Genomic DNA, 23139 nt, shown 5'->3' with positions numbered 1-23139 from the left:
TCACCATAAGGGCAGCCCTTTGCTCGCAGCCCTTCCATGGGGCACCCCACCCTGCAGGGCACCCCTGGACCCACGCACCCCCCCCCCGGCACCTTTGCATCTGCAGATCCACGTATCATCCCCTGCAGCAACTCGCCGTCACACCCGACTGCGCGGACACAACCCCAGCTCGGCGCGGGCACCCCAGCACTGCTCACACCTGCATCCCCATCCCAGGGCACGAGCATCGCACCCGCCTGTTCCGAAGCATCCCCACACGCTCCTTCTTGCTCAACCACAACCCCGTAAAAATATTCTGCTTTTCAAGTTAAAATCCTGAAGAGCAGTTTCCAGGTTGAATCCCCAGATGGGTTTCTCTGCATATTAAAAGCACAGCCGGTTCCCAGTGCCAGGGCGTGCACGCAAGACAGAATTAACGCTGTTCCTATTTATAGGGCTTTGATTAGGAGCTCGTCACCTAGAAGTTTTTATTCCCTTTATCCATTTATAAGGCCGTAACACAGTTTGACTAGCTCCAGATAGGCTGGTGTCCCACCGATTTTGCCAGAACTTAATGTGCCATTCAGATACAGTTAAGCCAGTAATAGGCAGCAGCCTGTGCACTGCAGGGTTTTAACTGCCTCGGAAAACACTCTTTAGCTCCCATCCCACCCCGTGCACACGATGCTGTGGAGGCGAAGTGATGATGCCGGAGCCAGGAGGGACCCCGGTGCTGTGCCGGTCACTCCGTGGGGTCTCAGGGTGGCTCTGCACTCATGGTGATAGCACCCATAACAGCGATCCCCAGGGCTCCTCACCCAGCCCAGCCCATCCAGGGTTGATGCTCGGCCACCAGCGGGTACCCACAAGCTCCTCTGCCATTCCCAAGGCTGCTAATCCCCCCTAAGCATCCCAGTGCTCCTGTCAGCAAAATCTTTCTGACTCCAGACAAATCCTCCCAAAGAGTTTTGCTGAGCACAGACTTTCCGCCTGTCCAAAGCCTATAGACAAATTAAAGCACCTGCCCTCGAGGATAATTCCACTAAAATTGGGCGAAGCACGCGGTGATGCCAACTTTATTTTCTGTTAAAACCTGGGAGTATTTGTAAAAGCCTTTTCTTCTGGAACGCGCCCAGCACCGTGGCTCAGCCATGGAGGAAGCTCAGCAGATCTGAGGTCTCCTGGCAAGCAGGGAATGGGATCTCGAGATGTTTTCCAAAAAGAGCCAGCAGCAATAAAGCAGCCTGCCCTGCAGAGTGGAGGCAGCTTGGGATTGCTGGTCCCAATCCTTGCTGGAGAGTTTGGATCCTTGCTGGCCACCACATTGTCCTTGCAATCAGCAGGGCAGCCCCAAAACCCACACTGCCCCAGGGCTGTCCCCAGAACCATGCCACCTAGCCCTGCTCGTGCGCCACAATCACATCGCAGCTCAAGCCGAGAAGCCCACCAGATGCATCCACCCATCCCCAGCCATTGCCTTTTCTCCTCCAGCCCCAGCTGCTCCAAAGCCCACACCAAGCTCCCATCCCAGGAGAAACCTACTCACCATCCTCCCTGGACTTCTGGATGAAGGCTTCCACACCGCTCTCACCATAGCTGCCCTCGGAGGCCAAGGTGGAGACGTAGTTCCACTTAAGGGCTTTGACGATGTCTACCATGGCTTGAGCCTGGTAGGTGTCAGACGGGACGACGCGGGAGAAGAAGTCATAGCGGCTGTTGTCGCTCAGGTCCGGCGCGGTGGAGGCGTAGCTGATCTGGGGGATCTGGGATGGAGGGGGCAAGACAAAGCATCAGGAGAAAGAGGTGATCTTCACCCCACTGCAATGCCCTCACCTTGCCCATGCTCCCAAAGCCCTGCTCTGGAGAAGGAAGGGGTGGAAATCAAGGAAGACCACCGGGTAGGTGGGAGCATGTGCCACTAGACAGGCATGGGATGCTCCACAGCACCCAAGACCAGCACCTTATGGAGGAAGACTATGAAGTGGTGGGTGATCAGCTCTACTGGGTCTTGGTGGAAACCCAAAGGCTTTGATCCAGTAGCTTCCATGCATAATTGGGCACAGGAGACACAAAACCACCCTAACCCATGCCAAGACACACATCTCTGCACCCTCCAGTCCAGCCCACACAGAGGCCAGCAGGTCAGAAGGACTCCAGGATCTGCCCAGCAGGTCAGAAGGACTCCAGGATCTCCCAAGGAAGAACAGAGCCCAGCCCCAGGGCAGAGCAGACACCAACAAGTCCCTTCAAGGTCCACCATGGAGCTGGGCAGGCATTGCAAGGAGAGGTTCAGAGCATCCCAAGCTTTCATTGCTGCATGTACCACGCCTGCCTGCCTCCCTGCTTGCTTTGACCTCCCCCCCGTGCTCCGCGGGTGCCAGCCAGCACGAGAGCTGTGGGTACCTCTGGGTGCTGCCTGGGCAAAGGGGACCAGCACCACGCAGGGAAAGCCGGTTCCAACCCTTGGCCACGCAGGCTAGCTCAGCCCCTGGGGACATCGGGGCTCAGGGACCACCTGAAGCTCAGGGACACCCAGCAGGATCCCCAGTTGCCTGAACATCGAAAGTACCCAACATGGGAGACGCCAAAGAGAAAACCTTATTTCTGCCCTGGACAGCACTCCCAAGGTCTCCCCTTGGCTTCCTGCCCCAGGAAGGACAGATCCCACCCCACCCCACCAGGTCCCGTCCACCCAAGCCATAAATAAGCCCTTTAAATTAACCCGAGCCACCGCACCTCGCGCAGTACATTAGAATGATTTAGCACCGCAGGATCATGCAATGCTTAACACTTACACAGCACTTTACATCTCCAAAACACACCACAGATGTTAATTTATCTTAAAGATGGAAAAGGCTTATTAAATTATCAAGCCCAGTTTCTCCCCACCAGCCTGAAGCTCCCTGCCAAAGGCAAACCGAGCACCCAGACAGCCCCGTCCACCACCCCCTCGCCCCCCCACCCAAGCAGGTACCTCTCCAGGGTGCAGCCCCACACATTGCAAGGGCTGGCAGAGCCCAAAACCTGGGGAAGGTGTTAAATTCAGCCAGGATGCGCCCAGAGCCACAGGGCAGCAGCACAGCAGAGACATCGACAGCCCTACCCGGAGCGGGCACGGCCGGTGGCAGGATCCGGCCACCCGCTGCCCTCTCACCTTCCTGCGGATGCTGCTTCAGTGCCAGGACCAAGCAAACAGAGGAGGAACAGCCCAGGGCATCGCCGACCCCAAACCACCCCATGGCTTGGGGGCAAGCAGGCACCGAGCAGCAGCCCCCGGCTCTCGGAGAGTTTTCCCCCCTCTCCTGCTCCCGCTAATCCATTTAGGAATAATTCAGTAATGGCAGCTTGCAGGAGCGCAAATGCTGCCAGAGCCACAGGGGACTGCAAGGGATCCCAGTAATCCTCTGGGCTCAGCAGGCTCCTGGGCGATGCCAGATGCCTAAATCAGCTTCGGCCTCACCCATCACCAGTCCCCGTTAAGCAATTAGCCAGATCCCAGCAGCAGAAACACCTGGGTGGGCTTGGAGGGGACAGGGAGAGGTTTGGAGGGGGGGATCTGTGGGAATCCTAGTTGGTGTTATAAGACCAAGCCACCTTACTGGGAGCCCAGCAGGGTAGCAGCATCCCAAGGATGGGGAGACGTGCACCAGAGTTACCCCACGGACCCTCCCAGGTCTCCCAACCCTCCCAGGACCTCCTCCATTCTCCTCCGCTCCTGCTCCCAGGCTGCACCGCACAGTTTCTCCTTTGTTTCTCCGTTATTTTCCCCTCTTCCACTCCTGTCTCTCTCTCTATTAAAATGCAATACCAGTGTTATAAACTCACGACTCCACCTGAATGCTAAAAGGCCCCCAGAAAGGAGCAGCCACCCTTCCACCTACCTGCAAAATAAAAGATGAAAAAAAAAAAGAGAGAGATGGAGGAGGAGTGGGAGAGGAAGGAATCTTTATCAAGACACAAATAGGATTACTCTGTGTGACAATCTGCTTTGTGCTCCTTTCCGAGGGGCTGTGATCTGCTCGCTGGGTATCTGTGACCAGGAGCCGGTACATGAGACTCGATTAAAATTCTGCTCAGCAGGTGAGGCGCTCGTCTGGCAATCATTCATCCTGGGGAGGGAACGGGGCGGGGGGGGGGGGGGCTGCTCCGCGCCTGCTCTCCTTGCCAGGATCCTTCCTGCCTTGGCTACAGCGGTGCCGGGCAAAGGATGGACACGGGGGCTTGGGATGGAGGTGATGCAGGCAGCGTACCCATGCAATGAGGTCAAGTGGGCATGGAAAGCAGCAGTGCCCACGTCAAAGGAGATTTTGGGGGGCAGGGATGCAACCCTGTCTTTCCAGAGGATCCTTTCTCAATGATTTTTTTTCTCTGCAAAGTGGTTTAGTTTAAACAGATCCCTGCCTCCTCAGCAGAGCGCTGGTGATGGAGACTTCCCAGCTGTTCCCCCATTCCACCGCGCATCCCATCCAAGCTCGGACAGCTGGGGCACATCTGGCTTTAACCCCCAGGCTGCCCATCCCACCGGAATCTCTGCTGGAAAATGAAGCCTAGAAACTACCTGTTGATCTACGGGCTATAAACTGGAAGCTGTATTTTAATAAACAAATGGAAAGAGCTTTTTTCTCTTATTCCTCTGCCTTGGATGGAAGTGAAAATAAAATACCAGTTCTCAAACGACCATTTCATAGATGACTTCTGCCTTTTTTCCTCCCCTTTGCCTTTTTGATCTCCTGGTCTGCAATAGCCCAGCTCCTGGCACCAGCTATTTTCTCAGATAAAAGACAAAAGTCCTTTTAGGTCCGTAAAAGCAAAATGCAGGCAGGGAATTCAGGGTTCTTAGAAAGAAGAAGGATGTAGCGGGGAGGCCAAAGCTGGAAATTTGGCCTCTCAGCTGCATATTTGGGCACCAGTGGTACCTTCTCTGGCTCATCTCCAGCCTGGGATAAATACTGGGGCGGGGGGGAATCAGTGGGACCAGCTCTCCTGCACCTCAAGACTCCTTTGTCCCATCAAGAGTGAGGAGTAATGCCAGAGCAGGGGGTAAAACCTCCTTCCTCCCTTTTTTTGAACCAAAAAACAGGGTCAGCATCATCCAGAAGCACCCCCAGCCTGCAGAAGTGCCCCTCAGGGTAAGAGAGCAGGCGAGAGCCATGGTCGGGGGTGTCATCCTGCTCCTCCCAGCCCCTTAGGTCAATGGGCTGGTGTGATCGACCTCAAACCCACTGCCAAAGCACCTGGATTTCATACCGATTTCACGAACACCGAGCTGGTGGGCCATTTTTCCTACAGCGGTGGACAGAATCCCTCTGGATTGGGGAGAATTAGGCAAAGGCGGTGATTTCAGCACGGCTTAAACCATCAATCTGAACATCAGCCCGAGCAGCCAGGAGGGAAGGAACCAAAAAACAAATGGGCCATCGCGTGGCCAGAGCCTCACACACCAGTTGGGAGCAACCCCATGAGAAGGGGCTCCTGCACCGACCCCCCCACACCAGGAGCAGGGTCAGAGGCAGCTAATTCCCTAACCACACTTATTAATTTCATGCGTATCTTCTGCAAACCTCTGGTTCACCGACAAGATGGAATTGATTTAATTAGAATTTCCATCATCGAGCCATTTGGACAGCAGCTTTTAATTAGGGAGAGCGTAAAGCACCGCAGGGGCTGGAGGAGCGAGGGGGCTGAGTGGGGATGGTCAGACTTTGTCATCGGAACAGAATGAGCTGCAGCCCCTGTGCCACTGCCCCTTCCCCGGGGCTGCAGGATCAGGCCCAGTGCCAAGACAGGGTCCAGCAGCCCTCAGCATCTCCTTGGAGAGCAATAAAGTTCCCGCATCCCACAGACCCTGGGCTGCTTACCAGCTCTCCGTGCCTCACTTTCCCCAGCTGAAAATGTAGGGTGGGGGTGGGGGTGGGCTGCTCCTAACGCACAGGGCAGGCAGATCGCTCAGGGACCACGGCACACCGCCACAAGACAGAGCTGATACCAGATTCCTCCGTTTCCCAGCGCCGGTGCCACCAGGATGAAGCCACTCCTGAGAGGACATAGCTCAGGGTAGGGAGCACAGACTCCCCGACCTGCCCGCTCCTTTGTCGTGACCTGTTCAACCGAGCATCTAAATCAGGCAGCTCCAGCGCCGGGGCTGACACCAGCCACGCACGGGCTGCTCGGTCTCCTTCAATAAATCTGGCTCTTGTCAAAAAATAAAGCACCGGGAAGCACGGCAGCTGCGGGAGGCTCTCCCGGCCAGCCCTGGCACCGGCTGATGCCGAAAGGAGACAGCTCAGCTGGGGGTGCTGGCGGCAGATGGAAAACCAGTGATGAGAAAGAAAACTTTTTCTTAATTGCCCACAGACCAGGCTTCCTGCACTGGGGAGGCAGCTCCAGTGGATAACGCCGGTGCTGCCAAAGGGTGGTTGCATCCCTTTTTCCAAAACAAACCCCAGCTCCCATCCCAAGCATGGGGTGCAGACAGCCATGGATGCTGCCCTTCGGGATGCTCCTGGCTGAAAGTGCGGTCCCCCTGCCTTCAGCCTCCCGCTCCTCCTCGCCCAGCCCAGGGACACAGCTTGGGGCTGCGGGGCCAGGGCAGCTTGGGGGAGCCAGGCAGCTGCAATTTGTTTTAATAAACCCAGTGAAGAACAAGGAAATGAAGTGGCAGGAGCGGGTGATTAATCAGAGTCCCCCAGCCGATTTCCACCTTCCTGGCTTCATGAAGGTTATTTACCCACTAAGTGGGGAAGCGTGGTGCTGAATGCAGCAGCCCTCCCATCCCACTGCCCCCAAAGCCTTGGGGCATCCCCCGTTGCAGGGAGCAGACACAAACCTGGGGGGCTCAGCACCAGGGGTCTAATCCAGCTCTGCACACACACATACACACACCCCCAGCTGCAGCAACCCAGCCCCAGGCAGCAAAACCTCATGTGCCTGCAGGTGCTGAGCACTCCTGGCTCCCGCCACACACACGACTGGCATCGTCCTCCGTTAGGTGAATTATTCATGCTGTACAATACCCCTGTGCTAAAAAGAGCTGCTGCACTCACTGCCACAAAGAAAACAAGCACCTCAAAGTGTCCGGCGTGTGCTGAGTCCTTCCCCTGGCCAAGGATGCTCCTCACCCCAGCTGAGCACTTAGGCTTCATCACGTCCCAGCTCTTTCTGGGTGGGGTTGAAAAATGCAACCCCAGACCCCGACGCAGCTTTTTGGGGATCATATTTGCAGGGGACAGACCTGGTTCCTTTTACACCAGCATCACCGTGGTGGTTCAGGAGAAAGTACGTAGAGCTGGGGCTGGAAAGCTAGCAGAAAGGGGTGGGAAGGAGCTGGAGCATGCCAGAAAGCTCTTGCAGTGACGCCAGAGAGATGCTATCGCAAGGAGCCGAGACCAGGGATTTGGGGGAAGGTTTTTTCTGCAAGCAGAGCTACGAGGAGAGATGGAGCCAGCTTGGACAGAGGATGCCGCATCTGCAAGTTGTTCCACTGATGTACAGCTTTAATTAGGCAGTGGCATCTAAAAGGACACGTTACGTATTTATGTAGCACAGGAGCAACAAAAACCCTGGCAGGGAGGGGCAAGGCTCACCGCCGGTGGGGAAGGGCCGGTGGGCTGCATGGGAAGGGAGCAGGGAGAGATGCGTGGGAGGGGAGCGTGGGATGGGGCGAGGGACCACGGAGGGGGACAGCATCATCCTGGGGCAGGAACAACCACCTCTGCCATGCATACGGCCGGAGGTAAAGGGGCTGCTCCAGGCTCCTGGGGACAAGTTGGGGGGGCTGCTGTCACCTGCAGGGTGGGATGCAGACCTGCAGTGACCCACCTACTGCTGCTGGAGCGGGGTGAGGGGACCCATCGCTGAAATGTGGGTGACCAAAGGGAGGGGACGGCTCCTGCTTGCATCCCCACGGGTGCAGGGGTGCGAGCGCACACCCAGGGACGGGTTGGGGGGGATGCTGTTTGCTCCTTGCCTGGTTGGACTTTCCAATTGATTTTGTGTCTGGATGTGCTACAACCCTCCCAGAGAACCACTTCAGCAATTAAAAAAAAAAATCAAAGTACTTGGAGGGCACTTGAAACGCCACCCTGCTTCCCCCCCACCAGCTGCCCACGGGGAGGGGGCACCGACCCCCAGCCAGGGCAGGCATTCCAGTGCTCCCCCCAGCATCGGGAGCAGGTTGCACCAGTTTGGCTCCCAGCACTTCCCATCAGCGTCCCCTCGCCAGGGAACACGGAGGGGGATGTGAGCAGTACTCGGAGGGGGATGTGAGCAATACTCGAGGGGGATGTGAGCAGTACTCGAGGGGGATGTGAGCAGTACTCGGCGGGGGATGTGAGCAGTACTCAAGGGGGATGTGAGCAGTACTCGAGGGGGATGTGAGCAGTACTCGAGGGGGATGTGAGCAGTACTCGGAGGGGGATGTGAGCAGTACTCGGAGGGGATGTGAGCAGTACTCGGAGCATTACTCGGAGGGGGATGTGAGCAATACTCGGAGGGGGATGTGAGCAATACTCGGAGCAGTACTCGGAGGGGGATGTGAGCAGTACTCGAGGGGGATGTGAGCAGTACTCAGAGGGGGATGTGAGCAGTACTCGGAGCAGTACTCGGAGGGGGATGTGAGCAGTACTCGGAGGGGGATGTGAGCCGTACTCGCCTTGTGCCAGCAGGCCACAGCAGGAGCCAGAGCTCCGGTGAGCATCATTCCCCAGGGAACAGGCAAAGGCAACTGCCTGTGCAGCGACACCCGGGAAGGCAAATGCTTTGCTGAACCTCAGAGTGGAGTCACCCGTGCTTAAAGGTCAGCGGCAGCGTGAAATGGAAGTTGCCTTATTTTCATTTTAAGCATGTCCCTGCCATAAACCCACTATTTGAATAACAAAGAGCAGCAGCAGCTCTCAGGTCATGGCAGAGGGGAAGAGACCCCGGAATCCCCGAGCCCCTGCTGCTGCAGCAATGTGGCTGGGCCCAGCAAGGTGAGGTGAGACCACACATCCCATGGGAATGATGTCTCTGCTCTGGGAACGGCCGGGGGTGAGCCCACCTGCATGCACACCCCATCCCCCAGAGATTCGCCGCTGTCTAGGAATGGTTGAGGTCACCCTGCATCCCCCTACCCGGGGGGGTTGAAGTCTCCATCCTCTACCTGCCTGTCCATCAACTTGCATTTCCACACTGTCACGCTGGGCTGAGATCAACTCTGGGTTTTAAAGTTGCTGCGGACCCCCAGGGCTCTGGACGTGCCCTCACCGAGCCACCAGCGGCACTGGTGCCTGGCTGCAAGGCTGCGGCGTGGGTGCATTTGAGCTCAGCGACATCCTCCCTGCACAGGTCACAGCTGCTTTGCCCAGGGAGCAAAACTGGATGAGAAGGGGGGAAAAAAAACCATCATAATCTAGAAAGGATGTAGGTATCCCTATATCCCCACTCCTCCAACTGTCAGTCTCCTTCCTCCTTTCCCACTGCCTGTCGCCTCCCTCCTCCTCTCCCAAGCAAGCATTCAATCTTTTTTGTCTCGGCAAATAGCTTTTAAGTTCCTCCCGCTCCCTCTAATTTATATTATTTTAATTATTGAATAGCCTTCTCACTCGTCGCCTGGAACATTAACACATTTTAAAAAAAGGGACCCAGAAAAATCAAACTCCATCAGCGATCTGGTTTTTCCGTCTTCGCTAACAGCTTCCAGCCCTCCCAAGAGGGCACCCAGAGCTCTCAGTGTACTGGGCTGGCGGAGGACGAAGGTAAGAAAAAAGGGAAAACGGCCCCGATCCTGCAGAACCGAGAGGTTCCGGGGTGCTGGGAGGGGTGGAAGAGGTGGGACCCCACTCCGGGGGCAGCACGGGGCTCCCACCGCTGCTGGGTGTGCAGAGTATTTATATTTCTCCCTGCCGTTTGCTGCAGAGGGGACTCTTGTTCAAACACTCTCTAGCCCAGGGATGTTGATGCAGATAAATAAATGCACAGCGAGGGGAGAGTAATTATGAACTCCTCGGCTTTCCTGCGGCTGGTAGGGAGAGCCGGGGGGAGCCCGTGTCCCACCGCAGCCCTGAGCCCCCTGTTCCCCCCCACGCAGCCGGGGCCAGTGGCACAGCACAAGTGTCCCCAGCCTGGCCCATGTCCCCTGGGCCGGAGCACGGAGCGGTCACAGCCGCCCTCGCAGCCCATCAGCAAGAGCCGCCTCCACCCCAGCAGTGGACGTGGCAACCCTGCAGCTCCCCAGCCGTTTGGCTCAGGCGTGACCTTACGTTTTGGGGGTATAACCCGCCCCCCCTTATGAGCCACCCCCCATAACCTGTGTAAGGGGGACCTATACTGAAACACCCCCAACTCTCAGCTGTTGCAGGCAGCTGAGACAGTCTATAGGTGACAGCCACAGCAGGGAGGTGCCCGGCATCTTTTATGTGACTTTTTACACACAGGGTGCTGAACACGATGGGCAGGGGGCCCCCGGGCTGACCCTCCCAGTGACACTGCTCCCACAGATTGTCCAAGCCCCCTCAAGTACCAGCCAGGAAGGGGGGCCAGGGCTGCACCCCAGAAATCCTCGGCACCCCCTCCAGCCTCAGAAGTTTTTAAGATCTACCACAACCAAGCCCTGAGCAACCCAGTCTGAGCCCAGAGATGGTCCTGGTGGGCACAGGCAGTGGGATGAGCCCCCCACAGTCCTTCCAGCCTGCGTTATCCCAGCCCACACTCACACTCAGCCCACCTCCCCATCCATCCCCTGCCAGGCGACTGCCCTCCCACAGCCCCGCTGGCACCAGGAGCATCAGCATCCCCCCTCGCCACAAAACCAGAGGAGAAGAGAGAAAAATCCTCCTGCTAAAAGTGTCACCACTGGAGGAGAATGGATGAAGGGATCCCAGGGAACACAGCGGAGGCAGGAGAAGGGTTTTAAAGACACCAGCTCCTCCCTACCCTCAGCCGTGGAAGAGGCATGCGTGGAGAAACACTGCAAAAACACTCGCGGTGTTTCTGCCGGGCGGTTCTTTTTACCCTTGCCAAACCCTACCTTGAAGAGCCGCAGGATGTTGGCCACCATGATGGAGACGGAGCTGCCCGAGGCACCGATGACACCAACCACGCGCTCTGGTTTGGTGATGATGGGGGGGCCGCCGTTGACGCAGCGCACCTCGGTGCTGTCCTTCTCGATAAGGGCTTGCACGAAGGTCAGCGACTGCTCCAGGGCGTGCGTGTCCCGTGAGCACGTGTCCAGGATGCGGGCGCCCAGGGTGATGTTGGGGAGCAGATCGGGGTCGTTGTTGATGCGGTCCAGGGCGAAGAGCATGGCCTCCAGGCGATGGATGCCCTTCTCCTTCTTCAGCTCCCCGCAGGCTTTTCCCTCCACGCCCCGGCCGTGCACGGGGAAGAGCCCCCCGAGCGTGATGTCCCCGTCGATGCGGATGGAGTTCATGTGTGGGTAGCCCTGGCCCTTGGGCTTGGCGGCACCCCCGGGCGCCCACCCCCAGCTCCAGGCACTCAGGAGGAGGCAGAAGGACAGACGCTCCATGCAAAAATAACCCCCGCTCATCGCCAAAGCCGTGATGGGGCAGAGCTCGCAGCCCAAATCCCGGCAGTGGTCAGGGAGCCAGGCTGGCGCGGGCGGGCAGCATGGTTCCCGGTGGGCTCCCGCTCGCGGCACCGTCAGCAGCTCCCACTGGTGATGCCAGCCCCCAGGGAGCAGCGGGCAGCCGGGCTGCAGGAGGGTGCCACGGTCTGCATGGCTATGCCAGGGAGAGGAGGTGGCAGCCGAGATGTGAGCCCAAGCAAAGCTTCGAATCCTTCCTCCGGAGCCCTTAAGAGGGAGGGGGGAACAGGAGGGAGAGAGAAAATTAAGCAGGAGCATGAAGAGGACATCAGCTATTCCGTGCTTTCATCAGGGATGCTGGCAGAAATTAGCACTGGGGGTTACTGCAAAACACAGATTTGGGATTCACTTGATTTTTGATTCATGCCAGCAGCTTTGGCTCAGCCCAGACTGCATCTGGGCAGGGGGTTGGTGCAGGGGCCCCCGGCTCACTCTGCCCAAAGGAGCAGGGCCAGGTCAGTGGCCAGCTCAGGGCTGGAGTGACACCCTGGGACCCCATCCCATCCCACCCCCTCTTCAGGGAGCTGCCAGGGCGGGACAGGCTCCTAGACAGTGCTCAGAGGGGGGCAAACCCCACATGCACCCACAGCCCTGGTCTCTTGCCTGCCCTAGAGCATCCTTCCTGCCCCAGGACACAGCCAGGCACAGGAGCGAAGCAGCCGCTTTAAAGCCAAGATTGATTTAGACCCCAAGATGATGTGGGGAGAAATCTGCTCTCTAAACACCCCCTCTACTGAGTGGAGCACCCCCTGCTGCACCCACCTGCCCCCTCCTTGTCCCCATCAACGGCCCTGCCAGACATGAGCTCCTGCCCCCAGCAAAGCCAGCCAAGACTGAAGATCTTCCCAAGCCTCCTCCCAGGTCTGCCAGGCTCATGCCCTTGGTGGGGGTCAGAGCCACGTGCATCCCCCATCCCCTGCACCACCGAGCCCAAAGCAAGGAGGTGCCGAAGGACCTGGGGCTGTTTCCTAACAGCTTTTTCAACCGCCTGCCATGAGTCCCCACGTCTCGAGCGCCGCACTGCAAACCAAGCGGGCTCGGAGCTGATTTCTATCTTAAGCAAGAGCCGACACATCCAGGCACTGCCGAAAGCCAGCGTCACGGATCTGAATCGCTACCCTAAGCATTGCTGCTCCTGCTGCTCTTCCTTCAGGCCACTGATTTCCAAACCAGCAGCTGCTTCCTCGCAAGCATCCGCTATCGACAGCTTCCAGCAGCAAATATCGATGGTACCGAGGTCTCGCCCGAGCCACGTGGGGAGTTTGGCTATCTGGCTGCCCTAGGCAAGCACCCTGAGGGTCCACCCAAACTGAAAATGGCAAGATGGATGGTCAGCTGTGTGCCAAGGGCATTGAGCTGCTCCTCGGACCCCGAGCTGGGTGCCCACGGGGCGGGAAGGAAGGAGCAAATGGTCCCTGGGAAAACTGGGAGTAAAACCGGGAGCGGTGGCTGAGCGATGCGCGCAGGCTGTGCCCATGGACACCCGCTGCATCCTGACCCACATCCCAACACCTCCCCGAGGGCCACAGGGATTCAGCAGCCCTGGCACCAAGTGCAGCCGATGGGAAGCATTTCGGCATCATCAGCGGCTCTTTTTGGAGAGGCAGCAATAGAAGAGCAGCCAGGCACCCTTGGGTCCCGATTAACCTTCACAGGGTGAGATTTAGTCCTTTCACCAGATGGAAAAAACCCACCTGCTCCTACTAACTGCCATGCCACCCCAGCACACCGGTGCACGCACCCTGTCTTGGAGTTGCTGGCTCCTCCAGAGCCAGTGCTGGAGCTGGCAGAGAGGGCTCAGCCCAGCCCAGCCCCTCCACCCCACACCCTCTTGGCAGCCTCCTGCTTGCAGCTGTGGGGCAGCCTGGGGGGGTCTTACCTCTCACCACCCTCCCGCAGCCCCCTGTGCCCTCACCTTGTCTCCTTTGCTTTCACCACAGACCCCCTGAGTAGGCACAGGGTGCTGCCACGGTCTTGGCCCTGAGATCACAGGCAGGACAGCCCTTCATCCCCCTCCCCACGCTGCGGAGCTGCCCCTGCCCAAGCAGCATAGCCCCCTGCCTCAGTTTCCCCTCTGGGGGAAGGCTCTCCCTTGCAGCCCGTCCCTGCTGTCTCCAAGCAGCCGCTGACGGATGCTGCGATGGCAGCGCATGATTAATGCAAAGCTCCAAAAAGCAGAGGAGAGCGGAGCAGGCAAATGCATTCCCCAAGCAGGACAGACTGCAACGGCGAGACCGAAGAAAGAGCTTAAATTAATCTCAGCTCGAGCACAGAGCCTGGCATCCAAGCCCACACCTGCCGGGCCGGATCCTCAGCCAGCCCCGAGGGGTGCTGCCCGCCAGGGCCGGCTGTGCCGAGCCCCGTTACACCATGGAGCCCCGTTACACCACGGAGGAGGTTCTGCTCCGCAGCCGCCCCAGCCAGGAGGGCCCTTGCCTCAACTCACCTCCATAAATTATGCACATCCCTGTCCGTCGGAGCCACTTGAAGGCCCATCTCCAAAGCGTTTCTGACAGCCGGGGCTTTTAAGCAACCAGAATTACCCAGTGCCAAGCTCTTTGCTCCGAAAGGCAGGAGCTTGGGAGTGCTGCAGCACAGCACCCACCCCAGCCTGCCCTGCCGCCAGGAGAGCTCCCACCAGCACGGCCCCGCTCCCACTGGGATCAAGGACAGGGATCAACCCTCCACATCGTCCCGTCTCCTTTGCAAGAACCATCCCATGCAGCAGCAGCGGGAGCAGAGAGGGGGAAAGCGGCTCCTGCCACAGCCTGGAAGCGGGTCAAGCTCTGCCCATGGGGAGGGAGCAGATGATGGGAAGACCCAGAGGTGCGCCAACACCACAGCCAGCCCCTCCCCCGCCCCCCCAGCCCCGCATCAGCTGAAATCAGGTCATTTCTTACACCCTCACCCCTGGAGTTGCGACATTTCAGCCCGTTGAAGAAGGTGCGATGGTCACCACGTGGACCTGCTCCCAGGAAAATCCTGCGAGCCCCCAGCAGCTCCCGCAGAGCCAGCAGTGCCCTCAGAGCCCACAGCCTCTCCCTTTCTTCTTTTAAGCTTTTTCCTCTCTGTTCTCTCCCCTTTGTGCCTCCTTTGATCATATAATCTGAACGAACTGAAGGTAAAAATATCACGGCAGGCAAGAAGAAAGCGCAAATAATGGGAAGGGGAGGGGGGAGCTGGTTTGAATCCTTCGCTGAATCATTAGGGGAGATGCAGCCTGAGTTACCCGATAAGCCTGTGCTGCCAATGGCCTGAGCACTCACCGGGAAGGGGCAGGAGATGAGCGTCCCCTTCCCACTGTCACCCTCCACCTGTCTTGAGCATCCCCACGGTCACACACGAGCCGCTGCTCCCCACAGACCCCAAACCTTGGTCCCACCCGTGCCAGGGATGCACCCAGCCCTGGGGGGCTGGCCGGAGGGGTGGGCAGCGCGTGGGGCTGGGCGAGCCAGCAGGAGCCCTTACAGCTCAAGGACAAGAAGGAGGGAAAGCCATCCTTCTTCCGAGGTGTGAGACCAGCCTCTGCATCCGCAGGGCTCCTGCACCTCCCCAGAGCAGCCAGCCCTCCTCCCATGAGGCTGGTGCTGCACATCTGGAGGGAGATGCACATCTGGAGGGAGACACCTGCCTACAGCAGGTGCTCGTGGAGCAGGGAACAGCCTTACCCACGTGCTACAGGCAACGAGGGGACACAGCCACCCTCCTGCCCCATCCATGGGAGCACCACCACCCCAGGGGAAGATATATTTGCAGATTTGCAATAAGTCAGGTGCAGGTACCGAGGGTGGCAATAAAGGGGGTGGGATAAACGCCCAGTGTGGCACTTATCACTGCACCAAAGGAAGGAGCAATGCTGCTTCCTCCCACTCCCCGCAAGCACATCGTCGGTGAGGAATGAGCCTTTCTGTCACCCTCATCCCGGCTGTGCCACAGCCAGATCCGCAGTCTGGAGAGCAGTGCAAGGACTAATCAAACCCAGCGGATCTCCAGAACCCAGGCAAGGGTCATTGCCTGGCCCGAGCCAGACCAATCTGAGGAGCACCAGGAGCTGCAGATGCGGGTGCTGGGGCTGCTGCTGCCCTGGGATGGGCAGAGCCAAGGGGGCCAGGGGCAGTGCTCAGCACCGGGCTGCACCCCTGCCCTGCGGGTCCCCAGCACCCCAGGACACAGGGCCGGTCCTGCATGGTGGCATCCTGCTCCCCTCTAGTGGTGGCCATGCCACTGAGCCACGGGCCAGCACCAGCATCACCATCCACGAAGGTCCCTGGATGGGGCAGGGTGAGGGCTCAGCTGGGCAGGACAAATCCAGCGCTGATTAAAAATTCTCCTGCACCCCACAAAGCTCGTGCTGTGAACCCATCTCCAGTGCCTGGCGGAAGGACTGGCCATCCCGGGCTTCACCTCTGCAGCTCCTTCCCACAGCTCCTCCTGTGCATCCCTGCAAGCGCCGCACCAGTCAGGGCTGCAGAGAAACATCATCCGGGCTCACCATGTCCCACAGAGCCCAGAGGTGACCACAGCCACCAGACACACAGCCCCGGAGCTGGGCAGCCCATCCCGCCAGGGTGATCTGCATCCCAAGGCTCTGCAGCCAAGGCAAGTGCTCGCAGCTGCTCCATGGGGCTGGTGCACCTCCAGGAGGGGCAGCTGGAGCCCCCCCCTCCACACATCGCCTGGGTTTTGTGTGCAAGATTTCCCTTCCCCAGCTTGGTGCTGCTGCAGCCCCAGGAAAAAACAGCCCAGAGTGTCCCCCAAATCACACCGACCAACCCCAAGAGCCTGGGGCCAGAGGAGACTTGGCCCATGACAGCGGCACAGCACAGAGGGTCTCTGCTGGAGCCCCCCAGACCTGCCCCGTGACACAGGGATTTTGCGGCAGTGAAAAAGCTCCTTTAGGGGTTAAATAAATAAGGAAGGGAATGGCCCATTTCTCTCCCTCGCTCCACGCCCTGCAGGACTCCCAGTCAAAACCAAGTCATTTTGCTGCCATTAGCTCCATGGAGCCCATGCCACTGCAGGCAGGCGAGTTCACATCTCGTGTGCCATCAACCAGAGCGCCGGCTAAGCGCTAACCACCATGGCTTCGTCACCGCTGGCAGTGGGCAAAGCACAGAGGCGTGTTAATTCAGATCCCAGCCAGGGCTTATCCTGAGCATCCCACCCCACCGCCAGCAGACCCTGCTCCCACGGATCTTAGAGCAGGATGGGGCTCCTCCAGCTGTACAAGACCTGTTGGCTCCCAGTTCAGAACCTGGGCACTCACTGGTTTTGTGCTGAGCCCACCCAGTTGCATCAGGGCTTATTAAACCAGGCAAAGGCTTAGCTGGTGACACAATCCAGGAGACGCAGGAATAAGCAGCGAAGAGGCTGTGCCCAGCACTCACCTGCGTGACTCCATCCCTGGCTGCCAAGGAGCCAACCACCCATCAGCCCACCACCGAGGAGACCTCCCCAGCCCAGCCCCAGCACGGGAAGGGCTGTGCCGGCTTCTGCCACACTGGCTGCCGCAAGCTCGCCAGCATCTTTTTGAAAATCAAGGCCATTTCTTTCCCCACCTGCTATTCCTTCAGTAAGCGGGGCCAGCCGGCATGCAGCACAATATCCCAATTAGCGCACGCTCACTCTTCCCCACTTGCAAGCGATTACAGGGAAGTTCGTTTTGGCTCCTGGTTTTTTTAATCACAAAAGCTCCATTAAGTATAGCAGAATTTAGACATAGAGGAAGGGGACAACAGGTTAAGTTCTCTCTTGACAGGCAAAACCTTAAGTATTCAGGTCAAGTACCCCGGCGTTTGCTCAGAGGAAAAGCAAGGCCACGGCTCGGCAGGCAGCGGCAAGCAGAGACCCCGGGTTTTAACATCAAAACCCATCCGACGTGCTCCAAGATGCAGCATCCCCCAGAAACGCCTCAATCGATGCACGAACAGATATCGCAACGCTTGCATAAGCCCAAGCCCAGTGCCAGGGTGCCGACTCAACCCCTCTGCAACCGCGTCCTGCCAGCGCCCGGCTCACAGCCCCGCAGCGGGCAAAGCCGCGTATCACCACCCTCTTCACTGCCACAGAGCATCCCCTGAAGGATGCTGAAGTCCGAAGAAAAATGCTCCCACTGAGCACGGATCAGACCTAGGACATATTTATCATGATATATATATATATCTCCTTAACTGCAGCCAAGCTCTCTCCTTCCCTCTCCCTCCCCACTGCCAAGCAGGCCAGGACTAATCCCTCATTTTGAAGGATCGGATGGCACAGCGAGGGGAAGGCGAGCAGGATCCGGCCGCGGAACAAGCGGAGATCGCAGCGGCTCACCTTGCGGGAGGTGGCGCGGGGTCTCCGCCGGCAGCCAGCACACGGAGCTCCAGCCAGGAGAGGCTGGAGGGAGGGAAGGAGCCGGCGCTCATCCCTGCTTCTGCCACGTGCAGCAAAATCCCGCAATTAATTTTTGATCACCTTCTGCAAATTGGGACGGCACTGGCTCAGAGCAAGAGCTGACTGTCGGTCCCCAGTGGTGCCCGTGACACCGCGTGGTGCTTCTGCTCCCCATCACACCTACACCCCGAGACCGTGGTCTGGCAGCACCATCCCCTGCCCATACCCAGCCTGGGAAAGCCCCGGGGGGGGGCAGAGACACCCATCCTGAGCTGGGCTTGGTGCAGGGCTATCCACAGCACCAGGGCACAGGGAACCGGCCCACCCCGCTGAGGAAACTCCTCCATTAGACGTGAAGCCGGAGAGGATGATACAGTGCCCGCAGCGGGCACAAAGCCGGGGAGGGCAGCAGGAGCGGGTTCGCGTATGTCATAATTAGGACCTGCCACATCTTCAAGCCGTTGCCTTTCTGGGAAGAGCTGGAAGGGGGTGGCTGAGCTGACAAATCCATCCTCCTCCTGCCTGATGCCAAAGTTGAAGCACGTGACACTTTTTCAGGGAGCGGGCACGCTCCTCTGCAGGGTGATGCTGGCCCCTGGGATGGGGGGCCGGGCCACGGCTGCGTCCGAGCTTCAGTTCCCACTGTAAAATCCCCTTGAAGCTCCCCCTCCGCTGCTCCAACACCCCAGAGTGCAGCTCAGCACCACCCGCTCAGCACCTGCTGCCCTCCCCAAAACAGGCTTGCCTGTGCCCCCCCAGCCTGGGGCAGCTGGAACCTGCTGTGCCCGTGGGGACCCATCCCCCTTGCAAAGGCAGACCACCATCGGACCACCATCACCCTGGTCCCCAGCACTGCATCCCCCCGGCTCAGCCAGGCTGGTCAAAAGCAGCCAGGATCTCTGCACATCCCATCGGACCGCGGCTCGGTGCGGAGGTGGCAGGTCACAGGGAGGAGGGTCTCCCCCCCCCCCCCCAGCCTGTATCTTGCCCAGCACATCCCCCCGCACCCCCTGCCCACTGCCCTGCTGTGGATAAATCCCTGTTTACAGGGAGCAGAGGGAGGGAAGGAAAAGCGCTTTGCTTTTTTTTCTTTTGGCAGTTCTCTTGGCATTTCCCCGAGCTCCTCGCTGCATTCAACAGATCGGCTCAGTTCTCTCCCTCCCCAGGCCCTGCCGTGGGCCAGCGGCCAGCGCCGGTGAGCATCTCCGGTCACCCCAGCCCTGCTTCGGTCACCCCAGCCCCCCCCCCCCCAAGCCCCCAGCCACAGGTCACCCGGTAGCAGCGATGGCAATGACTCACTCCGCAGCCTCTCCGTCGCAGCCGCCACCGAAGGCAGCGGGCATCCCCCCCGCAAAAGCCAAAGCAGCCCCCAGAAAAAGAAGCCGGCTGGCAGAGCACGGCAAACTCATCACACCGGGAGGAGGAGGAGGAGGAGGAGGAGGAAGGTGGCGGGGCTGTTCCCAGGCAGGTGGTGGGAGAGTTGTGTGGATCTTTCCCACGGCTGCCAACTTCCCCAGCGGCTCCCGGAGCCAGGCAGATCGGCTCTGCCAGAGCGCTCCGGAGAGGAAAACAGACCTGGGAGCGTGTCTGCACCCAGAGCGGGGCTCCCAGCTCCCAACCCGGGATGCCTCCGTGGGGTCGCTCCAGCTCTGGGGAAGGGTCTCCCCCCCCCCCCAAGCTCCATGGGGCAGCCCCTTCCCCGCTGAGCTGGGCAAAGCAGCGGCTGCTTCTCCCCCTGCCCTGCCCTGCGGCGGGCTCTGCGGGCCCTGCCCGCTGCGGCGAGGGGGGGCAGCCACCCGCCTGCGGCTCGGCCACAGCCCCCAGCCCCAGCCCCCCCACAGCCCCCTCCCCGGAGCCCACACGGGGGCGACGGGTACCTCTGGGGACAAAGGTGACAGGCTTATTGACTGGGGCAAGGAGGGGTCCCCCTGTGCCCCCCACGGCGGGGATGCTGCGGGGTGAGGGGCAGTGCTCCGCAGCCCCACAACTAGGAATAATGGGATGAGGGGGGAACCGGGGAGCTGCCGGAGGGGGGGACACAGACTGGGGCTGGAGGCGGCTCCCTGCTGTGGAGGGGGCTCCCTGCTGCAGCCCCCGCTGTCGCAGCCCCCCCCTAAAAACAAAAACAAACAAAACAAACAAACAAAAAAAAAAAGGAAAGGCGGAAAATCTGCTGGAGCGTTGCTGGGGTGGGGGGAGGAGGGGGCACCCCAGCCCCTCGGGAGGGTTGGGGGTCCCGGGCGTCCCGGGGATGCTCCGCCCGCCCCGCACTTACCCGCGGGCAGCGCGAAGTTGGCGGCGCCGCCGACCCCGTCTCCGCCCGCGGCCGCTGCCCGGTGCCGCGATCCGCCCCCGGCCCCGGCGGGGCGCCGGCAGCCCGGGGGGGCCCTGCGGCATGCGGCGGGGGCAGCCCGGCCCCCCCAGCCCCGGCCCGGCCCGGGGAGCCGAGCGAGCCGCAGCCGGGCGGGACCCGCCGCGCTCCGCGCACCGCAGCCGCGCCGAGGAGGAGGAGGAGGAGGAGGAGGAGGAGGAGGAGGAGAAGGAGGAGGAAGAGGAGGAGGAGGAGGGCTGGGGCCGGGGAAGTTTTGCATGAAGAGGCGCTGGGAAGCCCGCCGCCGGCTTTGCCAGCCTTTTAAAGCACTAGCGCACCGCGGGGGACCCCGCGGCCGCCCCCGGCTGCCCCCCGGCTCCCGGGAGGGGGGGGCACGGCTGCGGCCCCGCAAGCCCCCCCCCCGCCGGGCAGCGACAGCCCCGGCCGGCGCGGGGGGAGTGGACCCGGCCCCTCTCATACCCCTGCAGTCCCCCGTGCCTCTCTCTCCCCTCCTGGTCTTTGCATCGAGATGTATTTTGCTTGGACTTGTCCTTCTGTCCCTGCCCGTCACCTCCAGCCGTCGTCGCAGCCATGAGCACAGCAGCAGGGCTGGCACGAGCCCGGGCATCCAGACCCCCCCCATGCTAAAGAGCCTCCCCCAGGTTGCAATCCTCTAATTTCAGCATTTGCATAAGTGGGGGTCCACGCCTGCTCCCATGGGTGCAAATGCACCAGCCTCTGCCCAGCCCCACAAGGAGCACGGTATGTGCTGGGGGCGTGGGAAGGGTCCCCCGCACCCAGCTGCTGGGATGCTGTGGCTCCCACTGCATCCACTAAAAAATCCATCCCTAAATTCCCCTCCCCGTGGTGGGAGCAGCTCCCCAGGGCAGTGATAAGGAAGGATGCTCAAGGGAGGATGCTCGTTGCCCGAAGCCATTGCCCTTCTCTTCAGCCTCCCATCAAGTGACGCCACCAGCCCACTCTGCACACACGTGGAGCACAGCTCACGCATCGCCTCCATTGGCTACCAAACCACCAGCCCCAGGCCCTGGCGGCTCCAAGGAGCCCGTCATGGTGTGTCCATTCATTAATCCAGAGAAAACACAGCCCCCTAGTAATGGCCATTGACACATTAACTGCTCCGATCCATCATGGTAATGACTGCGGGATAATCGGTCACTGGAGCAATTAGGGAGTACACCTGCCCCTACACCGGGGCTTCGAGAGCATCCAGCCCATGCAGGGACCCCGGTCCCTGCACACAAATCAGGGGTCTGGCAGCAGGGAAGGCTCTCTGCAGCTCCACCTCCCTCTCTGAGCACCAAAAAGCAAAGCACAGCCTTTCCAACACACATTTCCAGCCTCATCTTCCCTAAGGATTGATCTGTGTTGTTTGCTTGGAATAGCAAAATACCAGCCCTGGTGTGAGGTCAGCCAAGTCCTGGTGCCGGTGTGAAGGGCTCGGCCTTGGCCATCGCAGCCCTGCCGCACAGATCCTGCTCGGGGGGCTGGTGATGAGCTGGTTTTTCAGAAGCGCTCAGAACTGCCCAGCTCCCAGCACGATACCCTGGCCAGGCCTTTGAAGGAGCTACGTGCTCTCCAGTGAGATGCACTTGCCTGAAAAGCTGGCCAGCCGCCCTCCTGCCATTAAAATAAGTGGCGATATTCCCATGGATTCAGATGCTCACGGGATCGCGCCCAGAGCACTGTCGCCTGCAGAGAGACCAGGCTGTTGCAGCGATTTCGTTTACAGCAAGAGCTGGAGCTGTTCTCATTGTTATTCTGCTCTGATGCAGGGGAGGGCAGCCCCGGGAGGGGGACAGACCCGTCCACCCCCCCATGCATGCACACATGGTGTGCAACCTCAGCTGTGCCAGCACCAGTGCCAGGAATGGAAGCAAAAGGATCTCTGCACTGTGGCTGGTGGGGAGGGGGCACAAGGATGGATGCTAGTGACAGCCCAGCTCCCAGCTGCAATCTGCCCCACCAGCAGCACCTCAGGTCCCCGAGCAAGGCTCCCAGGCAGCAACTATCTGCCTGTCTTGGGGGGCTCTGACATTTCCAAAAGGCTCTCAGGGGAGCAAGGACTCACTCAGGCCCTTCTGCATGGGGAGCAGAGTGGCTGGGGGGGGGGAGGGGGGTCCAAAAGTCGAGAAGCCACATTGTCTCCACCATGGGCAACAGCTGGAACACTGCAACAGATCTGGGAGACCCCCTAGGACCCAACCATAGACCCACCTCTGGGATCACCTGGTGACCCAAAGGGGCTGTTTGGACTGGCACAATGTAGGGCAGAGTCATGGGCAGGAGTGGGGGGTCTGCACCCATCAGTGCCCAGGACCACGGAGCCCCTGGGAGGAGAGGAGCCCCTCACCTGCCCCAAGCCCCGAAGAGCCTCAGGGCACAGCAGAGGCACCAGCCAGGGCTCCAGGCTCGTGAGTCACCCACAAGCCAGGGCTGAGGGTGCTCCAGCCACCGCAGGATAAGCCGGACACAAATCCCTTCACCAAAAGCAGCTCTCGGAGGCACCCTGAGGTCAAGCTTTCTGCTCCGAGCCAGGTGAAGCCCTCAGCTCCTGGGGATTTGTAAGACATGTGCTCTGCCTTCAAGGAGAAACAAGGGTATCCCACTCGCAGCCTGGGGTCTCGCGGCACTGGGGCAGGGCTGTGTCCCCAGGCACAAGGACACCAGGCCAGCCTGCTTAGCTTTTCCCAGGTCCTGAAGAATCACTGGGGGAAGGTGTCTGGGCTAAATTATGCAGAAGTTTGGGCTGAAGCAGCACCTGAACTGCTCCGGCAGCCTGCTCGCCCAGGGATGCTCGATGCTCCCCTGGCTCTGATGGAAAACAACCATCACCCAGCCCTGGCGACCCGAGTTCCAGGGAATTGGGGGA

The 23139-nt window shown here is 59.8% G+C and overlaps 1 protein-coding gene across 2 annotated transcripts in view; it reads right to left on the bottom strand.

Moving 5' to 3' along the window:
- GRM4 (glutamate metabotropic receptor 4) overlaps nt 1-20406 on the bottom strand; it is a 53714-nt gene extending 33308 nt beyond the window's left edge. For both annotated transcript variants that reach the window (XM_037410661.1, XM_037410662.1), the window contains exons 1-3: nt 20211-20406; nt 10985-11767; nt 1526-1742 (exon numbers count right to left, since the gene is read on the bottom strand). In XM_037410661.1, the coding sequence (XP_037266558.1) occupies nt 1526-1742; nt 10985-11503 (736 nt within the window). In that variant the 5' untranslated portion in view covers nt 11504-11767; nt 20211-20406. The remainder of the gene's footprint in view (nt 1-1525; nt 1743-10984; nt 11768-20210) is intronic.
- Nucleotides 20407-23139: the final 2733 nt, after the last annotated feature.

Source organism: Falco rusticolus, chromosome 17 (genome assembly GCF_015220075.1).
Source record: "Falco rusticolus isolate bFalRus1 chromosome 17, bFalRus1.pri, whole genome shotgun sequence".
NCBI classification, from domain to species: Eukaryota; Metazoa; Chordata; class Aves; order Falconiformes; family Falconidae; genus Falco; species Falco rusticolus.
The sequence above is the reverse complement of the archived record's forward strand: the minus strand, read 5'-3'. Positions and strand labels throughout refer to the sequence as shown.